The sequence below is a fragment of the Populus trichocarpa genome, chromosome 1 (assembly GCF_000002775.5).
Source record: "Populus trichocarpa isolate Nisqually-1 chromosome 1, P.trichocarpa_v4.1, whole genome shotgun sequence".
Lineage (NCBI taxonomy): Eukaryota > Viridiplantae > Streptophyta > Magnoliopsida > Malpighiales > Salicaceae > Populus > Populus trichocarpa.
In genome coordinates this window covers 2,296,081-2,314,196 of record NC_037285.2, presented here as the reverse complement: position 1 = coordinate 2,314,196, position 18,116 = coordinate 2,296,081, and the positions used below count along the sequence as shown (strand labels likewise).

The window sequence follows — 18,116 nt, the reverse complement described above, 5'->3', positions numbered from 1 at the left end:
TGCAGCCGTAAAACAATCAAACCCCGCCTGTCTTCTCTCTTCTAAAACCCTAAACCCGTAAAACCCTACGCAGTCTCTCTCTCTCTCTCTCTCTCACCCCGTAGCAACAGAGAAAAACTTTCAGTTCCAATGGCGAAGAAGGGTGGAGAATTCAAGGAGCTGGAAGAGCTAGTGAGGCACCACATAGATTCCTTTGATTACATGGTGGATAGAGGATTGGAAATCATGTTAGATAACATCAAGCCTGTCAGAATTTATGATCCTCACACTGATACCTGTCTCTCACATATCCTTTTAGTATTTTCAGTTCTTTTCTATCAGATTTTCTGTTAAGAAAAACAGATTTTTGTGTTTTTGGTTAGAAATTGATCATTTTCTTGACTATTATCTTACTATACTTGAGTAACCCTCGAATAAATGCTCCAATAAAGGACGTTCGTTCAAGGACAAATCGTAAGAGGCTACTTCCTTTTGAAGTAAGATTTTTTCCCTCCCCTTTACCATGTCTGTATATTTTAAGTAAATTTACGTGTTGATGGAGTGACTTTTGTTTTTTGAAACAGTGTCGACAGGCGAAGGTTTCGTATACTGGGAAGTTCGAGGCGGATGTTTGCTTTCAGTATGATGGTAGACCAGTTATCAGAGAAAAGTATAATTTTGGGCAGTTTCCTATAATGTTGAAGGTTGGTGATTTCTTTGTTTCGTGAAGTTGCTGTCTTCATGATTTAGATATATACTGCCTTATGTGACTGGACGTAAGTGTTTGTGATTAGTGAGGGTTAAATTTGGTGTGAGATTAATAGAAAAGAGGTCATTTGGGGTGTTAAAAGGAGATTTGTATATGGTTGTGGACCCCTATGAAATGTAATTGATCTGAGACACTTCATGACTATGGGGCCAACTAGAGTTATAGCCTGACAAAGTGTATTTTTTGCATAATCTTGTTCAAGTTCTCATATGCTTAGCTGGCCAGGGTGCTTTACTATGTATGTGACCTTTAAAACTTGGGCTTTGGAATTCTGGAATTTTATGGTTCAAAGTTCTCATGGATTCAAGTTTAACGTTTTTAAAAGTTTTTCTTTTCTGGAAGACTTCTTCATGGACAAGCGTTGGGGTTTGGATGTTCTTGCCAAACTGTAATTTATACTCGCTTCTTTGTTTTTCTTTGATTGGGTTGCTGTTTTGGGGCAGTTAGCGTGGTTCAGAACTCAGTGTCTTAATTGAGGACGGAGATTTCATTGATTGCTCTTTTGATAGATAAATAGAAATCTGGATTTAGAGGCCTTGATTTGATAAGTAAATATTTGGAAAGGTATTCACACAAAAGTCTATTTGGTTCAATTACCAGGTGAATATGAAGACGAGTTGTCAACAAATATGATTTGTATCCAACAATTGGTGTCCATGTCAGAACTTGTCCCTTGTTTTGTTGTCTACTTATTATAGGTTTATTAAGTTTAATGATGAATATATTTCCATGCGAACAGCTGAAGACACTACGTTTATTTTTTCTTTCATTCATTCTTTCGAAATAATTGTTTTTCTGGATTTGACATAAATGTAATGGTTAGAAATAAAAGTGCTGGATATCCCTGGTCTATGAACCTATTTTGCAGTTGGAAACCACTAGATCAATTTAATAATCTTCTGTATTCAAATTAGAAGCTTCACCTTGCTCTACTCTGTTGACAGGAGATCAGCATTTCAAGTTTATGTGATGTCATGAATCTGTATATTTTTCTGTGTGTTAATTCTGCACTGCTTTACTTCTTGCTTGAACTTCTTTTTTCCTTGAGTATGCTTTTTTGCTTTTGTTTTACATGTTGCATTGGTCGTTTGCTACATGTGGATCTTGGAAGATTGTGATTCTCTCTTGAAGTCACGTTGCTGTGATCTGTAGCAATTTTTGTTTCTAGTGATATAACACAAAGCTTGCCATTCTGTAGAATTAGCATTAACTGGGTGGAAATTTGCTTAACGTAAAAGTTTATATGCAAGAAACCTGTATGAATTATGAATTGTTATTTTCTCAATTGATTGCTGCACCTAATGCATTATATTCACTGATCTTTTTTTCACTTTTGGCTAGTTCAATATTCATGTCTTGAAGTTTATCCTATGCAGTCAAAGCTTTGTTACTTGCGAAGTGCTGATCCCCAACAGCTTGTTTCCTTAAAAGAAGAGGCGTCAGAAGTGGGTGGGTAAGTTGTCAGATTGGTTGTGTATTTTTGTGATATGTTTGTCTGACACTGACATTGCAAATCAATATAATGAGGTCTACTCTCTCTTAACAAACTTTTCCCTGTTACAAGAAAGCTTGTCTAAAACGTACTTGAAACACTGGCATTGAAGTCAGTCCCATTTTGAAGCACCATAGGAACTTCCCCTAATGAAGGAAACACGCAATATTATAGCACCTCCTATCTTGTAGTAGGCTATTTCTTGTATCCTTTTCATACTCACAGTTACAGGAAAGCATGTATAAATTGTTTTCGATATGTGTGTTTTGAACAAGTCAAGTATCTAGATGGAAACAGATTAACTCTTCTGTATTCCCAATATTGCTAGTTATAGATGATACATACTATGGTAGATAAAAGATCTTTGCCATTTAGGTTCTCAAAACAAAGGTAAAGATTGTTTAGCCTGCAGATTTTATAAAAGCTTCATGTAAAATTTGATACATCGGGATTTTAATTAATACATCAAGGACGTGTTTTACAGAAAACACCCCAATTCAACCAACCGGGGTTTATCCACTGTTATAGTATGGGATCACATGTATAAACTATAAATAGATTGTGAAGACAAAATGAGCAGGCTTTTCCGAGTATAATTATGGACACTGTCGATTTTGGAGATGGAGAAGGTCTTTGCCTATTTAAATGCTTAATTTTTGGCATGACAAGCCTTACAATGCTCCTATCCACTTACAATCACCATGCAGTTATAAATATTATAAAAGGTCAATCCTATTCAAATGCATATTCTTTGGCATTGCAAACTATGCTGTGTTCAGATTTTGCTTATTGTATGATTGTTCTATCTTTTACATTTATCATGTTATGATGATCCGAGGTTGTAAATTTCCTTAAGAACAGCTATGCATATTTTTGTCATTTTGAACCATTTGAAATTAACACCTGCTTTTTGTATTTTTGTATGTCATATAGTTACTTCATTTTGAATGGGATTGAGAGAGTTTTTCGATGTCTAATTATGCCGAAGCAGAACTATGTAAGTGGGACCTTTCATTTTTTTATGTTGTGATAACCAAATAAGCAATCATTAGCTCTTCCATATAGTTGCCTGGTTGATGTTTTGATTTATGGTTAATTACGGTTAAGATTGCATTGAGACTAGAGTTATGAGGTTGACTACATCACAACATTTTCATGCTTTCAAATGCTTATATGGGTGTACGAAGAAAGAAATAGCATTTTTTTTTATACTTATAGATGCCATATAACTGAATTCGTTTTTATATTCCAGCCAATGAGTATGACGCGAGGTTCATATCGTGAACGAAGGGAAGGACATACAGATAAAGCAGTTGTTATAAGGTCCTTTTTCGTGACTTCATTATTCCAGTGTTATTGTTAATTCCTTGTACTTCTTATTGGTTTTGCAATGTTTTTCTGAGTAGTTGACCCTATTATCATAGAGTTATGCAAAAGTCACAACATTGTTTGAAGTCTTAGGTAATTAATTTTTTATCAACTTAAGTTAAAGGTGGAACACTTAAGTTGCTTGGTAGTCATTACATTTTCCTCTAGTTCCTGGGTTTCATCTAAGTTGGATGTTATTTTCCCCTTAGTGAAGCTTTTAAGGGCCAAACAATACTTTCTTTAACCAGTTATGTACCACACACCCTCTACCTATCCAACAGTCTTTCTGATATCTGAATGAACAGCTTTTGGGCATTCAGCAATAACCATTTTTTTCCTTGCCTCAACTGCTTAATGAGAAGTACTTAATTGAGAAAACAGTTAGTATCTCATTGTTCTTATTTCTTAACACTTATTGCACAAAAGCTTCGGTTGTTCAAATCCGTGGGTGATGTTTCTGCCCATTTGTGTATTTTAGTTTAAATACTATAGATTGAAATTATTTGGGTTCCCTAGCTCCTTATAATCTCAAGTTGGCACAAAACTTTATGTGGCAACTTCCGAGGTTGTGCTATTGGCTACACTAATTTATGAAGCAAGCTCTTATGACCATATGCTGAAGGCTTGTTAACAATACCAAGTCTGCTGTCAGCCCCACACCTCCTATTTGTTAGGAAGTAAAAGTCACCTGGACTGCATGTTTCAACAAATCCAACATAAGTACCAAAAAGATATGCAATGCATGATTATAATTAATGGCAAACGAGTAATGTAGTTTCATGTGATTAATTCATTCCGCATTGGTCACTTGTTAACTTTCCAAGGGATATTACTCTTTACTTGATAATTGTCTACCTCATTGTGTCGTAGTTGCTTATGACACTAAAAGTGTTCATCATAACTAGAGGTTTTACTTGCCCCCGGCCTTTCTATACAAATTGTTGTGACATGAACTCAGAAATTGTTTTCCTTCAATTCTGCACTAGTTCAAGCTAGCTGGTTTATCTCCTCCTCAAGGCTGCCTGTTGCAGAACAAGAAGTTGTAACTCCTATTTCCCGGTTTCATTCTGGGGTAAATGTAAGAAGTGCAGGGTGGATCATGTATGAATGTTTGATCCTAAAGCTACCTTCCAATCTATCAGTTGATCTGACTTAAAATACCATGTAACTTCCAATTAGCTGTCCCAAATATGCCATTGTATTGGTTGTCTGGTAGTTCTCTTATTACCTGTATTTATAAGTTCATTATGTTTGTTACTGCCTTGTCTTATAACATGTCTAGACCAAATGTCTTCCGAATATGGATCTGTGTTCCATCTGTCGGTAGGAGAAGTTTGTCTGGAAAAGCTCTGCGCCTATTACTTTGTCAGTTTCCCGTGGTCTCCAAAAAATATTGCTTGTAAAATAATGGTTTGTTATCTGCAATTTCTTGTTGACAGAATGTAAAGTTTGTTGCTGTTATTGTTTCATCTTCGAAAATATGTTTGCTTTGGCTATGCTATATTATTCTTACTTGGGCAATTGTTGATTCCATTCCAGGTGTGTAAGAGAATATCAATCTTCATTAACAGATCACTCTTCAGTAACAGTTAGACTGTATTATCTTCGCAATGGAAGTGCCAGAGTTGGATTTTGGTAAGCCACATCAATGTTTGTTTCTATGTAAATAAGATTTTTGGGTTGCAAGTATGGAACCAGATTTGAATTATATGTTTCATTTTGTTTTTGCAGGGTAAGAGGAAGGGAGTACTTGCTTCCTGTTGGCATTGTGTTGAAGGTATTGTGTTGCATACTAATCCTTTCAAATATTTGCCATGCCTTTTGCTTATGTTGGATCTTCACCTATGTAAAGGAAAAACTACTTCATTAGATAATATAACTTCCATTCTTTTGCTGGATTCTTTTGCTCCAGTTATTTTTCTAGCTTACAATTATGGCTAAATGTTTTGGCCTGTCTTGCAGAATATTATGATTGACATCAAAATCAATGTGCTTTCATGCATGGGGATAGAAACTTTACACTCTGCTACATATTTTGATACGCACACTCTTTTGTTTTTCTACTTCTGTTGATATTTTCAAATTCTTGGATTAACTGTTTAAGTGTCTCTTTTTTTATTATCCACAACATAGGTTTTATGAGATGGGGACATTGTATATAAGCAACATTTGAGTAGTTATATTGGACATAGGGAAATTCTAGGGAGATACGCCCCTTGGTCTTTCTGAAACATAAAAAAGAGGAAAAAAGAACAGAGATAGGAATTATGCTTCAGTCGCCTGGGATTTTAAATTAGTAGCTGATATAACTGTCCAAAAAATCTGAAGAGATAATGAAGATTCAGAAACAATATTATTTAGCGTGGTATTGCAGTGAACTTAATTTCCAGCTCATGTGCTTGGTGTAGAATAGGTTTTCCACTTACAAAGATTTCAGTGGTCATACTATCTAATGGACATTGTGATGCCTTTTCCATAATGTGCTTATTTTTTGGCCTCAAACTTTTGTCAACAGGCCCTTGTTGAGACCACAGACCGGGAAATTTATGAGAATCTGACAAGTTACTATGATGAGAAATATGAGGAGGTAAAAGGAGCTGTTGGCTCTCAGCTTCTAGGTGAAAGGGCGAAAATTATTCTCGATGAAGTTCGGGTTGCGGCTCTTTTCACTCAGGATGACTGTCTGCAGCATATTGGTACTCACAATTGCATTAGTATTAGCATTACTGTGTAGTTCAATGGGTGAACAAATTTTGATTGTACTCATCATGCAGGGGAGCACTTTCAACCTGTTGTGGATGAGTTGGAAAACAAAACTCCATATACTGTAAGTTAAATTAAATTGACCTCAACTCCAATCTGCAAAAAAAGGAAAATATTTTGTAACAATCTCTGATATTAGTTTATGAGAATTTATCTCTTTAAGTTAATGTGCCTGTTTATGTTAATTATTTCACTCATTCTATTTTCTGTGCAGGTGGCCCATGCTGTTTTGAAAGATTACGTGTTTGTTCATCTTCCTAATTTTCACGACAAATTCAGTCTGCTGATGTGAGCTACAATCTCTCCCTCTCTCTTCATTTAATACGTGCCCTATAAATTTTAGCAATGTTGCTACCTTTCTCTGCTTCTAAACTTAGATTTTCTTTCTTTGGTTCATTGTTCAACTTCCAATTATGTTTGTGTTTAACTTCATTTCTTTAGCTTTATGTTGCAGAAACTTTTCTCTTTTGTCGATCATACTTCTGCACCAGACAACCCAGATTCCTTGCAAAATCAGGACATCTTACTTCCCGGGCACCTGATGACCATTTATCTCAAGGTATAAAATTTAAATTGGAATTTGTAGAAATAAATGTTTGGCATGTAGTACAGTTTTGGTTTCATAGCTTAAAGTAATAGGAGCAAAAAATGTAATAGCTAAGTGAAATTGAGCTCGGCTAGGAGTGAAGAAGCATAGAGGTAGAAGAGAAATGATTTGGGCTTGAGCAGTAGAAAAAGATCAAGCATTAAAACATCTGACTGAAAGTATGTCCCTAAATTATAATGGAGAAAAAGGATCAAACTGAAGCTAGTTGAGTTCAGCTGGAAACCAAAAGTAGCTAACATGCATCGACCATGAAGGAGGTTCTTGTTTTTTAACTGAATCTTAAGAGGAGGCTCAAGTTTTTAACCATGTTGAGGATGACAAGCTTTTAACCAAGCTGATTCTGTTTGAGCTCTATGTTTTGCTGTTTATTACCCTTATTACATATTGTTGTGAAATTGAAATGCCATGGTTTTTTATTTAACGTCAATTTATTATATTGTTGTATAGGTATCATTACCTGATTTGAAACTTGCATGAACTATGTGGAAAAATAAATTGGTGTTATGTTGTTGCTCATTGAATAATACAAATCTGGAAGTGGGAGGTATTTAAGTATGAATATTTTAACAATAGTGTTTGACAATCACCGTTTCCAATAAATAAATAAGCCTCACAGGTTGTGGGGTGTCATTAAATTTTCTTCACATAGAAAGTTTTCTAAAATGTGTTTTTATATTCTAGCTCTCTTTAATGAAATCCTAAATTGACAGAAGTAATACCTTTCTTTGGTTGTAGGAGAAACTAGAAGACTGGTTGCGTAAGGCGAAATCACTTGTTCAAGATGAGCTAACAAAAAATAACACTTTTAATTTCTTGGCAGGTATCTCAGCTTCTTGCCTTCTGCTTAGATAATGGCTCTTGAGTCCCATAATTTGATCATTATTTTATGTGAAGTACATATAATATTTGCATCTTTTGGATTAATCTTTTTAGTTTTCCCTTCCTAGTTCATCTCCATTTACAACTCATCTTCTATGTAATGGAAAAGGGATTTCATGATATATTTTTGAGACTTGTGATTATAGTGCCTGCTGTCACTACTAGCAGGGTTGCAAACTTGCAAGTAAAAGATAGTACCTCGCTGTTTTGGGTTTCCTTTTTTTTTTTGTAATAAAACTTTGGTTCTTAAAGGCAAGACATGGACCAAACTTATGGGCTTGTAGCTAATAAAATATAACAGGAATAAGCAAACTGATCTCCTAACCAGTTCGTAATGTAAATTTGCAGCCACACATGATGAATCTATGAATTTTAAATAATCCAATTGTATCCATTTAAGTCATTGGCACTGAGTTCATGTGACTGTGTGCACAACTAATTGGATAACATTTTGCCCATCTTGTTGAACTTATTTTGATGTACAGACTTAAATATATTGTTGAGGGAATAGAAGTTCTTATATCAATGTTGTTCTTTCTGTTGCTTGAGAGATTGCAGTAGGAGATGTCAGGAAGGTCATGGATAAAAATTCCCCGGTAACAGTCAGTACAGCTGTGGAGTCTATGTTGAGATCTGGAAGACTGGCAACGCAAACAGGTCTTGATTTGCAGCAGGTATGAATTCACTGGCAATGACCCATTTCTTATCATTTAAAACTTCCAAATGTGCATTCCACAATGAGGATGCAGTTACATGGAACCCAGTTATGTATTCACCCAGTGACTTCATTAGAATAGATATGGAATTGTGTTACATGGTTTAGTTATAGTTCTAGTGATGAGATGATTGTTTTAACTTTTCTCACGATTGATCTTTACAAATGAATTTGTCTTCTCTTTTTATTGTTTTCGATGAGGTTTTCGATGGGATCATTTTGCTCATTTTCTTGTGTTTCTCTCTCTGTTATTTGCGCTAAAGTTGGATTATTGTTCTTCATTAGAGGGCTGGTTACACTGTTCAAGCAGAGAGGCTCAATTATCTGCGCTTTCTTTCTTTTTTCCGTGCTGTACATCGAGGAGCTTCCTTTGCTGGTGGTCGCACAACAAGTGTGCGGAAGTTGCTTCCTGAGTATGTGTTTTGATTGCCAATTATCTGGCAACTTACATGGATTTCATAGTGTAAGTTCAATATTTACTTATCTGTTTGTTTGTTTGATTTTGTGTACAGATCATGGGGTTTTCTTTGCCCAGTCCACACACCTGATGGGGAGCCATGTGGGTTGCTGAACCACATGACTTGTTCTTGTCGTAAGTCAACATTCTACCAAATGTTTTATTTTTAATGGATTTGTCTACTTTTATTAAATGTTCAATAAAATGTGAAGCAAATGGTATCATTTTCAGAATTTCAGTTTTTTATTATCTCCACCAGGAAATGTTTTTTTTTTTTTTTTACTGAAGCTTGTGATAGCAAAGGTGATTTCAATTAAGGTGTTCAACAGTTGCTGCGTCTGAGTTACCTGGATTCCTTTGTCTATAATTATTGTGACCAGATCATTATAGGCCTTTTTTTGTCGTTAAAATATTTTTATTGCTTGAAAGAACATGGGAATCTGACCAATTTGTGTTGTATCATACCTTGCATTTAAGGTCATTTTAGTTGCTACTAGCTGGAGATTCGTTTTATTGTGTTGATTAAGAACATCTCCCATAACTAATTTATGAGCTCATTTATCAGATTTCCATCTAATTTGCTTTTCTCATGTATGTTTGTCAGGTGTTACATCATATTTTGATTCGCAGGGAGTTGTTAAAGATTTTTTTGATATAAGAAAATCTATCCTTGGTGTTTTGACCAGTCTTGGAATGATTGCTTCATTGCCAAAGCTTGTTCAAGCTGGCCCTCCTAAGGCTCTTTCTGTTCTTTTGGATGGTCGTGTCATTGGCTCTCTTCCTTCCAGTGAAATAGAGAAAGTTATTGCTCATTTGCGAAGATTAAAAGTGTCAGCGACTTCAGCGGTTTGTTTTTACTGAATTTTTCTACTGGTTTTTGCCCAAGATTTCTTCCTCTACTCTCATTTACAAGAAAACATATTGCAGATTCCTGATGATATGGAAGTTGGATATGTTCCTTTGAGCATTGGTGGTGCATATCCAGGTTTATACATCTCCACATATCCTTCCAGATTTATTCGCCCTGTTAGAAATATTTCTATCCCTTGTGAGGAACGTCAAGATATTGAACTTATTGGACCATTTGAACAGGTGAGCACAGAATTTAGTTTTCTGTCAGATTAATAGCTTCTGCTGACAGTTTTGAATTGTTGGGGGGAGTGAACTGTTCTTCTAGTAGCAGTTAGAAATAATAGCTGACTTGTTCATCAATGTCATGTTAGGTTTTTATGGAAATAAAATGTCCAGATGGTGGAAATGGTGGAAGAAGTAATGCCTTTCCTGCAACTCATGAAGAAATTCACCCAACAAATATGCTCAGTGTGGTTGCTAATCTAACACCTTGGTCAGATCATAATCAAAGTCCACGAAATATGTACCAGTGTCAGGTTTCTGCTTGCCTTTTATTTATACTAGTCCAGTATGTATAGTTTAACAACATTTTATTACTGTCTTGTGTACTTTATCTTTAACATTTCAGTTCTTTTAATGCTTATTGTAGATGGCTAAACAAACAATGGCTTTCTCTTTACAATCTCTCCGCTTCCGTGCTGATCAGAAGATTTACCATCTTCAGGTATGATTCACGTTCTTTTATCTTTTTCCTTATTTATATTAAGTGAGGCGGAATATAAAATGACAAAAAAGGAAAGAAGTTGTCTGCCAAAATGAAAAGGCAAAACCGTTGATTCTTGATAATTTTAAATTCCTCCTTAAATAGCACTGCATTATATTGGCACTTATAATATCATCTAACTACTCTCTAGCTTAAGAAGCTGGACCAATTATTATAATTCCATAACAGCGTCCTGAATTCAAGTTGATTCTTGATAATTTTAAATTCCTCCTTAAATAGCACTGCATTATATTGGCACAGCCATTGACTTTTTGCCTCATTCTGCCTTCCATATCCACAAGAGTGCCTCAGCAGCAAGTCCTGCTGCTGTATTAGTGATAGCCTCTGTTCACTACATATTGCAAAAAAGGTATTCAATATGCTCCAATCTGCAAAAGATTTTTAGAAAAGTTACTCTTATGTCTGTACTTCTGAAAAAGCTTATGATGTAGTCTTCATCGAGAATCGAATTGATCATAAGCTGGGTGGGGGTCTAGGGTTAGAAGTCTGACCTAAAATAAATTTCTTATACAAACCTTCCCCTGGCTTTTGGCTCAAGTGCTGGCAGCCTTTCGTTACATTGTTGTGCTAGGAAAGTTTGTCATTGTAAATGATATGATGGTTCCATTAATTGAATTTCATATCATGTGTATTTGTTCTTCTTACTAGCTTATGGTGTTGTAATGGAAATACTTTTGGTATATGCAGACTCCTCAAACTCCCATTGTACGTACAGGAGCATACACGAAATATAGCATCGATGAGCATCCAACAGGGACAAATGCTATTGTTGCAGTGCTTGCATATACAGGGTAGATTATTAGACAAGTACAATTTAATCAATCTAGCATATGGAAATTCCAATTGCATTTCTATTTCTTTGCCATTTTTAGTCCAAATGCTCTATGTTATGCAGATATGATATGGAGGATGCCATGATCTTGAACAAGTCCTCTGTAGATCGTGGCATGTTTCATGGACAAATATACCAGGTTTGATATCATGACAAATAAGTCCTCACCCTTTTATGCTCTGGTTTATATGTATTTCTTGCTACTTAAGCTACTTCATTAATTGATTTTATTTTTGTTTTATGTGGTATTTTTATGTTAATCTGTGTTTTTCTCTTGTTCGACCACCATTATCATCCAGCATGGTACTGAGGGCCACAGGATCTCATTTTAATAATTGCAATATACTTTAGGCAGATTATAATATATTGCTTTCTAGGAACTTGTTCTAGAAGGGAAAACACTATCCCAAGAATGTAGGATGTCATATTAGACAGCTTTATAATGAACTAGTCAAATGGGCTTTGCTTCGCCATAAGCAGTCTACTTCATTATTTGTAAGAGCGGATGCTGTAATGTTAGTAATAATTGTAAATCATTGTTAAGCTAGTTTGCTTTACTGTGTCCACTAATTAGGTTTTGTCTCTTTTTATGCTCCAGATATGTAAAATTGTTTGTTTATCTGAAATGGTGCTATTTCAGTTTGTTGAGCTTAAGAATTTGCTATCTATTTATTTCTCTAGAAACTTACTGGAAACTCATAGCTGTAAAACCAATCCAAGTGGAATAAAAGGATGAGCTGTTTTTAGCATCTTTGCTCAATTGTGATTCATTCCATGTGTGTGTGTGTGTGTATTTGCTTGGATCAGCTGGCTGGAGCTTGATGGTCAATACTGGAACTAGTAGGCTAAAAATATTTCAAAATTTCTAACAACGTTTTACTTTTGTGCCTGAACATGGACAAAGATCAACAGGCTTGTGTCATATGAACAGACGTTGACATAAAATTTTATAAGCAATATAATTGAAAACGCTGACCATCTTAAAAATAATATATTCAAACAAACAGCTTGGTGTCACTCTAACTACGCTATACCTGATGAAGATAGGGATGCAGCTTTGTATCATCTAAAACAACCATGTTCCATTAAGAAAAAACATTGAATGTCAATGTGAAGTCCAAAGTGCCGCTGTGTTATGAACGAGCTCAATTGAGCTGCAAATCAACCCACACTTTAGTCAAGTTTTAACACTTTAGATTATTCTACACCTGTGGTCATTATGCATTTTCATGTGAAGTGCAGCATTTGATAGAGAAAGCTTTGATGTGTAAGAAAAACACTTTTTCAATGTGAATGTGCATGAGGAGAGTTATTATATCCTTTCCTATTATAAATTTCAATGAATAGTCAAAGTTATTGCTTATCTGGACATTATTCTATCTTGTATCTTGTGTTCACTATATCAATGGGTTTTTTTGACAGACAGAAACGATCGATTTATCCGATGAGGGCAGCAGGTCAGATCGATCCCACAGAAGATTTAGGAGGAGTAATACTGATAGGTCATCGCATTCCTTGATTGATTCAGATGGACTTCCATATGTTGGTCAGGTGGGCCCCTTATATTCTAACCGCCCCCCCCCCCCCCCCCCCCCTTGCGGGTGTGTGTCTCTCTTTGTTATCTTTTCTGTATTTTATAATGACCATCTCCCTGATTGGCGTTCAGATAATAAATCCGAATGAGCCATATTGTAGCATTTATAATGACATAACAAATACATCAAAACCCAAGTATCGAAAAGGTTCAGAGCCTGCTATTGTTGACTATGTAGCTGTTGATACGAAAAGCAAGAAGCACCTTCAGAAGGTATGTGTATATCCTTTCATCTGGGCCATATTTGTCTGTGATATAGTTTGAGAGACAAGCATATTGATCCCTATAAATGTTAGAAACTCCGCAGATGTTTGGGTGATCATTTTGTTTGCAGATGCATAACTAAAATTGAATAGACAGTTATCTGATATTTAATATTTTTTATGCATGCCAACAGAAACTATAATGGGTGTAAAATAACAGTTGTGGGCACCATTGTCGTGAGTGCATTAACAACTGTTAGTCATTATAAGAATTCACACATTTTAACAATATTACTACTCAAGTATAATAATTCAACCTTAATTCAGTTAATATTAACAATACTCATGCTAAACATCAACAATTTAAAAAATATAGAGTTAGAGTTGGTGGCTTTGTAAAAGAATGAAATATCACTGTTATAATTTATAAAGCTCATTATAGTCCAACCAACCCCTATTATTATTTCCAAGCACAAGGTCCATATCACAAGAAACTATATAAAAAATATCACGTAAATGAACTTCACTTGACAATGAACAATTCTCCTCTCTTTCTCTCTTTGTTGCCAGAGACTCAGAAGCACAACACCACTACACAAGTCTCTAGGAGCAAACTAATACAATTTAATTAATAGCTTTCCATCCCTCTCTCCAAGACTTTTAATCGCCTTTCCCTTTTCTTTCTCTCTCCTCCTCTGTCATGTATGCAAAATCCAGGACAACAATTATTCTCTTCAGCTCCTCTTTTCTTACAACGGCGTTATAGGTGAATAACAGCTGTTACCATTATAGAACAATGTTATTGCTGTTATTGGTGTGAAACAGCATTATAGCATGTTTCACGGTGAAAAACAATAATAGCAGCGACTGATTCTGTTAAATAATGGTCATTATGCTATGTAGTGTTTGCTATGTAAAACTATGGATGAGTGAAAGGAAAAGGATATAAATGAGGAAAGGTTGAGAATGACCTTTCTCCTACAAGTTAGAAAATGAACTGGAGCAGTTTCACTCTTCCATGTCTTTGTATATGTGCTAAAGAGACGCTGCTAAAAGAATTATATATGCTAAGAAGAGGAAGGAAAGAGTTTTGTCCTGAAAGATTTTGAAGTTTAGCACCTTAACATCTTTAGGATATCCAAACTGATTGTCCTGACATAAGATTACAGCTTGGAAAATTGACAATTTTAGGGTCTAGATAAAGAAGGGATTTAGGCTTTTTAACTTGTACTGATGTTGAGTGTATGGATGTTTGATGGAGTAGTTGCTGGGCATCTGGGAAAATACATACACCTTTTTTTTTCCTTTGTTTGCCATTTATAGAAGGATGTCTTATTCTTTGTTTAATACATTTTCCCTTAATGAAGTATTTATTTTCTAATTAAAAAAAAAAAGTAAAGAGGTTTCATCAAATACAAGGAAACTTTAACAGAGGGTAATGGAAATCTGAGTTCAGCTCATTTGAATTTTTTCATGGACAATTTTCCTTTAAATACTAGAGGGAATGCGAGGTGCATGCTGTTATCAAGTGTATCATTATCTGTTTGTGGGGTGTCACACCGTCTCCGAGTTATGTGTTGGAAGGAATTCTTTCAATTAGCTCAAGACATGTAGGTAAGATATTAGTAGTGGCCTTAATGAATTCCATTTAAGGATTATATCAAAGGATCGGTCCTTGGTCACTAGGAAGGTATGTTTTTGTGAATACGATGTTTGTCAGAAAAATATTGTTTGTTTTGATATATGGTATACTCTGTCTGCTTAAACTACAATACTGCCTCTTAAGTCTGTCTCCGTCAATTGTGTTTGGTCTCATTCGATTTTATCTGCTATCTGTGGGAAGTATAACCGATCACCCTACTTCTAAAATAATATGCAGAATAATTTCTTCCCTTTAAGTAAGCTATAAGAGGTTGAGGGCTTTAGCTGTAATCGACTCGACTGATATGGAGAGAGGGATGGGGCATTTCTGCTGTGTAACAAAATTACAAAATACAATAGGTGTCATCAAAGTAAAGAACAGCTACTTTATAATGCTAGTTGGTGTCCAATTCTGCCTCTCCTCTTAGTAGCGCATGTGTTTATTTAAGGCCTTAGGAAATCTCTCTGCAGATGCATGCCTATACTAGCTGAGAGGTTCAATATTCACCTATACACTTGAGATTAAATTAGATAGCACTTTTATACTGCTGCAGCTATGTATGTTCTTGGCTTATATTTCCTTTCCTCTTCTTGATCAGGTGAATATTCGTTTTCGTCATCCTAGAAACCCTATCATTGGTGATAAGTTTAGCAGTAGGCATGGACAGAAGGGTGTTTGCTCCCAGTTATGGCCAGATATTGATATGCCATTTTCTGGAGTTACTGGGATGCGTCCTGATCTGATTATCAATCCCCATGCTTTTCCTTCAAGAATGACAATTGCAATGCTTTTGGAATCCCTTGCTGCCAAGGTAAAAATAGTACCGAAACCTTTACTTGAAGTGTTGCAAATTTTCAGTTATCACAAACTCTAGTTTGATAATGCTCAAAAGTAAAGCCACCCTGTGACTCAAAGACTCATCTGCTGATGATATTCTGGATATGAAAAGGATACTGTGAGGATATGCTATCTAGAATTATGTTTTCCATTGGTATAAAGTCCAAACTTTTTCTGTTACTTCTTTTCCCTTTTAATAAAAACAGAAGAATTATTTGTGAATTTGAAAAATAGATTAGCATATGGATGGTTGGCAACTGTTTGGAAAAGATAAAAAAAACAAATGATTGATGGTTGCTTAATATTTCTGGTCTCAGGGAGGTAGCTTAAATGGAAACTTTGTAGATGCTACACCATTTGCTAGTACAGTGAGGGCATCTAATGCAGGAGAGGCCAAATCAGAACCTGAATCACTTGTTGATGAACTTGGCAAGATGCTAAAATCTAAGGGCTTTAATCATCACGGCGTGGAGGTTTTGTACAGTGGGGTTTATGGAACAGAACTCACATGTGAAATTTTTATTGGTCCTGTTTATTATCAGCGTCTTCGCCACATGGTTTCAGACAAATTTCAGGTTAGATCTTATTTCAGATTTTCTTCTTGGATGGTAGTCTAGATAGATACAAATACAAAGTACTTGGTTTCCTAAGAATCAATTTTCTTGCTTGGCATTCATCATGAATGATTTGGCTCATGTGCTTCTTTGTAACACTATTTGCTTGGTTTTCACCTACCGACTTACAAGCTAAAAAAGTGATAAGAAAATCCATGTTTTGATTCATGCATTTAGATAGATATACTTCCTGTTTTGATATATTCAAACGGTCACCATTTTAATGTATGGGTTCGTTTTTTTTTGTTGTCATGGCCTATCTTTTTTTCATTCGTATCATTTGTGTTCTGTGCCATAAATTCTGTACTCTATCATAGCCATGATACTTGCCTGATGCAGGTGCTTCTAGCTTAGAAGAGTTGGTCAAAGCACTTGACCAGTTGTTTACCTGGAATTCCTTGAACCATGCAGGGCTGTCAATGTATCTGGTTATAACCTGATTTGGACTTGAATCAGATTCAAATCTTTTGAACAGGATAATTAACTGATTTGATAGTGAATTCTGATTAAATGTATCTGTAACTGTTTTATGCTTTCCTTCTGGAAGCAGAATTTTACTTGGTTTTATGCTTTTGTTTTGGCTTAATTTACTTCATAAATTATGATGTTTCTAAATTTCTCAAATCTCATGATTTCCCAATTGTTATGCAGGTCCGGTCGACTGGTCCGGTCGACCAGATTACCAGACAGCCTATTAAAGGAAGAAAGCGTGGTGGAGGTATTCGTTTTGGAGAAATGGAACGAGATTCAATGCTTGCCCACGGAGCTGCATACTTGTTGCATGATAGGCTCCATACTTGCTCTGATTATCACATTGCTGATGTATGTTCTATATGTGGGAGCATTCTAACGACACATTACCAACCACAGAGGCGAATAGTGCGTGATATTGGTGGATTACCTCCTGTGAAGGCTCCCAAAAAAGTGGTATGCCATGCATGCCAAACAAGCAAAGGGATAGAAACTGTTGCAATGCCTTATGTCTTTAGATATTTAGCTGCCGAATTAGCAGCTATGAACATAAAAATGACCCTCCACTTGAATGATGGAGCATGACACCTTTTGCAGTTCGAACAGCGCATTTTTCTACACGACCAAGTGTTGGCACAATTTCGGCCTCCCTCAGGGGTCCAAGCTGTTGACAGGAACCAGGGACATGGCTTTGTGCAATTCATGATGGATGAGGAATTCGAACAGCTGCTATATCTTGAATTAGAAAGGTATGAATGGCGTCCTTGTACATGTATTCATACTTCCATTGACAAGTTTTTTCTTTTCTTCACAAGTATATTTAATCGTGGTGATCTCATCATCCACTCTGTTGTCATATTTTGTGATTTGAAACTCATAATTATGAAAAGATTGGTTCCTTCTCCTCAAGCAACTGTTTATTTTCTTCATTTCCCCTCCCTACCGCAATTTACAAGGATTGGAATTGCTACTACTCTCTGTTCCTAACCTGGCAATGGTTACCATATTTTCTGGGATGAGTGGTGCTGGAGAATTTAGCTGCCGAGTTATGTTGAAACAACCATGACAGTTGAAAAAATGATAACCCTTTGAAATTAATGTTCATTGGTTTTATCTAGGTGATAAAATTGTTACATTTAAAAAAAAAAAAAAAAAAAAAAAAGCCCTATTGTAGTGCCAAAGTAGTCCAAGAAGAGAGCCATAAACAATTTACTACAAATGTTTTGCATAAAATTATTTAATAATATTATGTCACGTG

General features: G+C 35.6%; 1 protein-coding gene across 1 annotated transcript; it reads left to right on the top strand.

Annotated features, from left to right (window-relative positions):
- The first annotated feature begins 3 nt into the window (after positions 1-3).
- Positions 4-17,767, top strand: LOC7455807 (DNA-directed RNA polymerase I subunit 2). Its single transcript, XM_024589062.2, has 27 exons — positions 4-286; positions 394-476; positions 564-683; positions 2,125-2,201; positions 3,174-3,237; positions 3,493-3,563; positions 5,148-5,243; positions 5,340-5,385; positions 6,124-6,304; positions 6,383-6,435; positions 6,586-6,659; positions 6,813-6,930; positions 7,714-7,798; positions 8,416-8,531; positions 8,858-8,985; positions 9,085-9,164; positions 9,634-9,875; positions 9,957-10,121; positions 10,253-10,417; positions 10,531-10,605; positions 11,353-11,456; positions 11,561-11,636; positions 12,920-13,048; positions 13,164-13,304; positions 15,535-15,747; positions 16,091-16,348; positions 17,039-17,767. The coding sequence occupies exons 1-27, from the start codon at positions 130-132 to the stop codon at positions 17,441-17,443; spliced, it is 3,522 nt and encodes a 1,173-aa protein (XP_024444830.2). The 5' UTR covers positions 4-129; the 3' UTR covers positions 17,444-17,767.
- Positions 17,768-18,116: the final 349 nt, after the last annotated feature.

What these genes read in the sequence shown, in the direction of transcription:
- LOC7455807 (XM_024589062.2), top strand. Translation starts at nt 130, where the DNA reads ATGGCGAAGAAGGGTGGAGAATTCAAGGAGCTGGAAGAGCTAGTGAGG. An exon ending in GCAGTGCTTGCATATACAGG is followed by an intron (nt 11,457 to 11,560) that starts GTAGATTATTAG and finishes TATGTTATGCAG; the next exon opens with ATATGATATGGAGGATGCCA. An exon ending in TGGTTTCAGACAAATTTCAG is followed by an intron (nt 16,349 to 17,038) that starts GTTAGATCTTAT and finishes ATTGTTATGCAG; the next exon opens with GTCCGGTCGACTGGTCCGGT.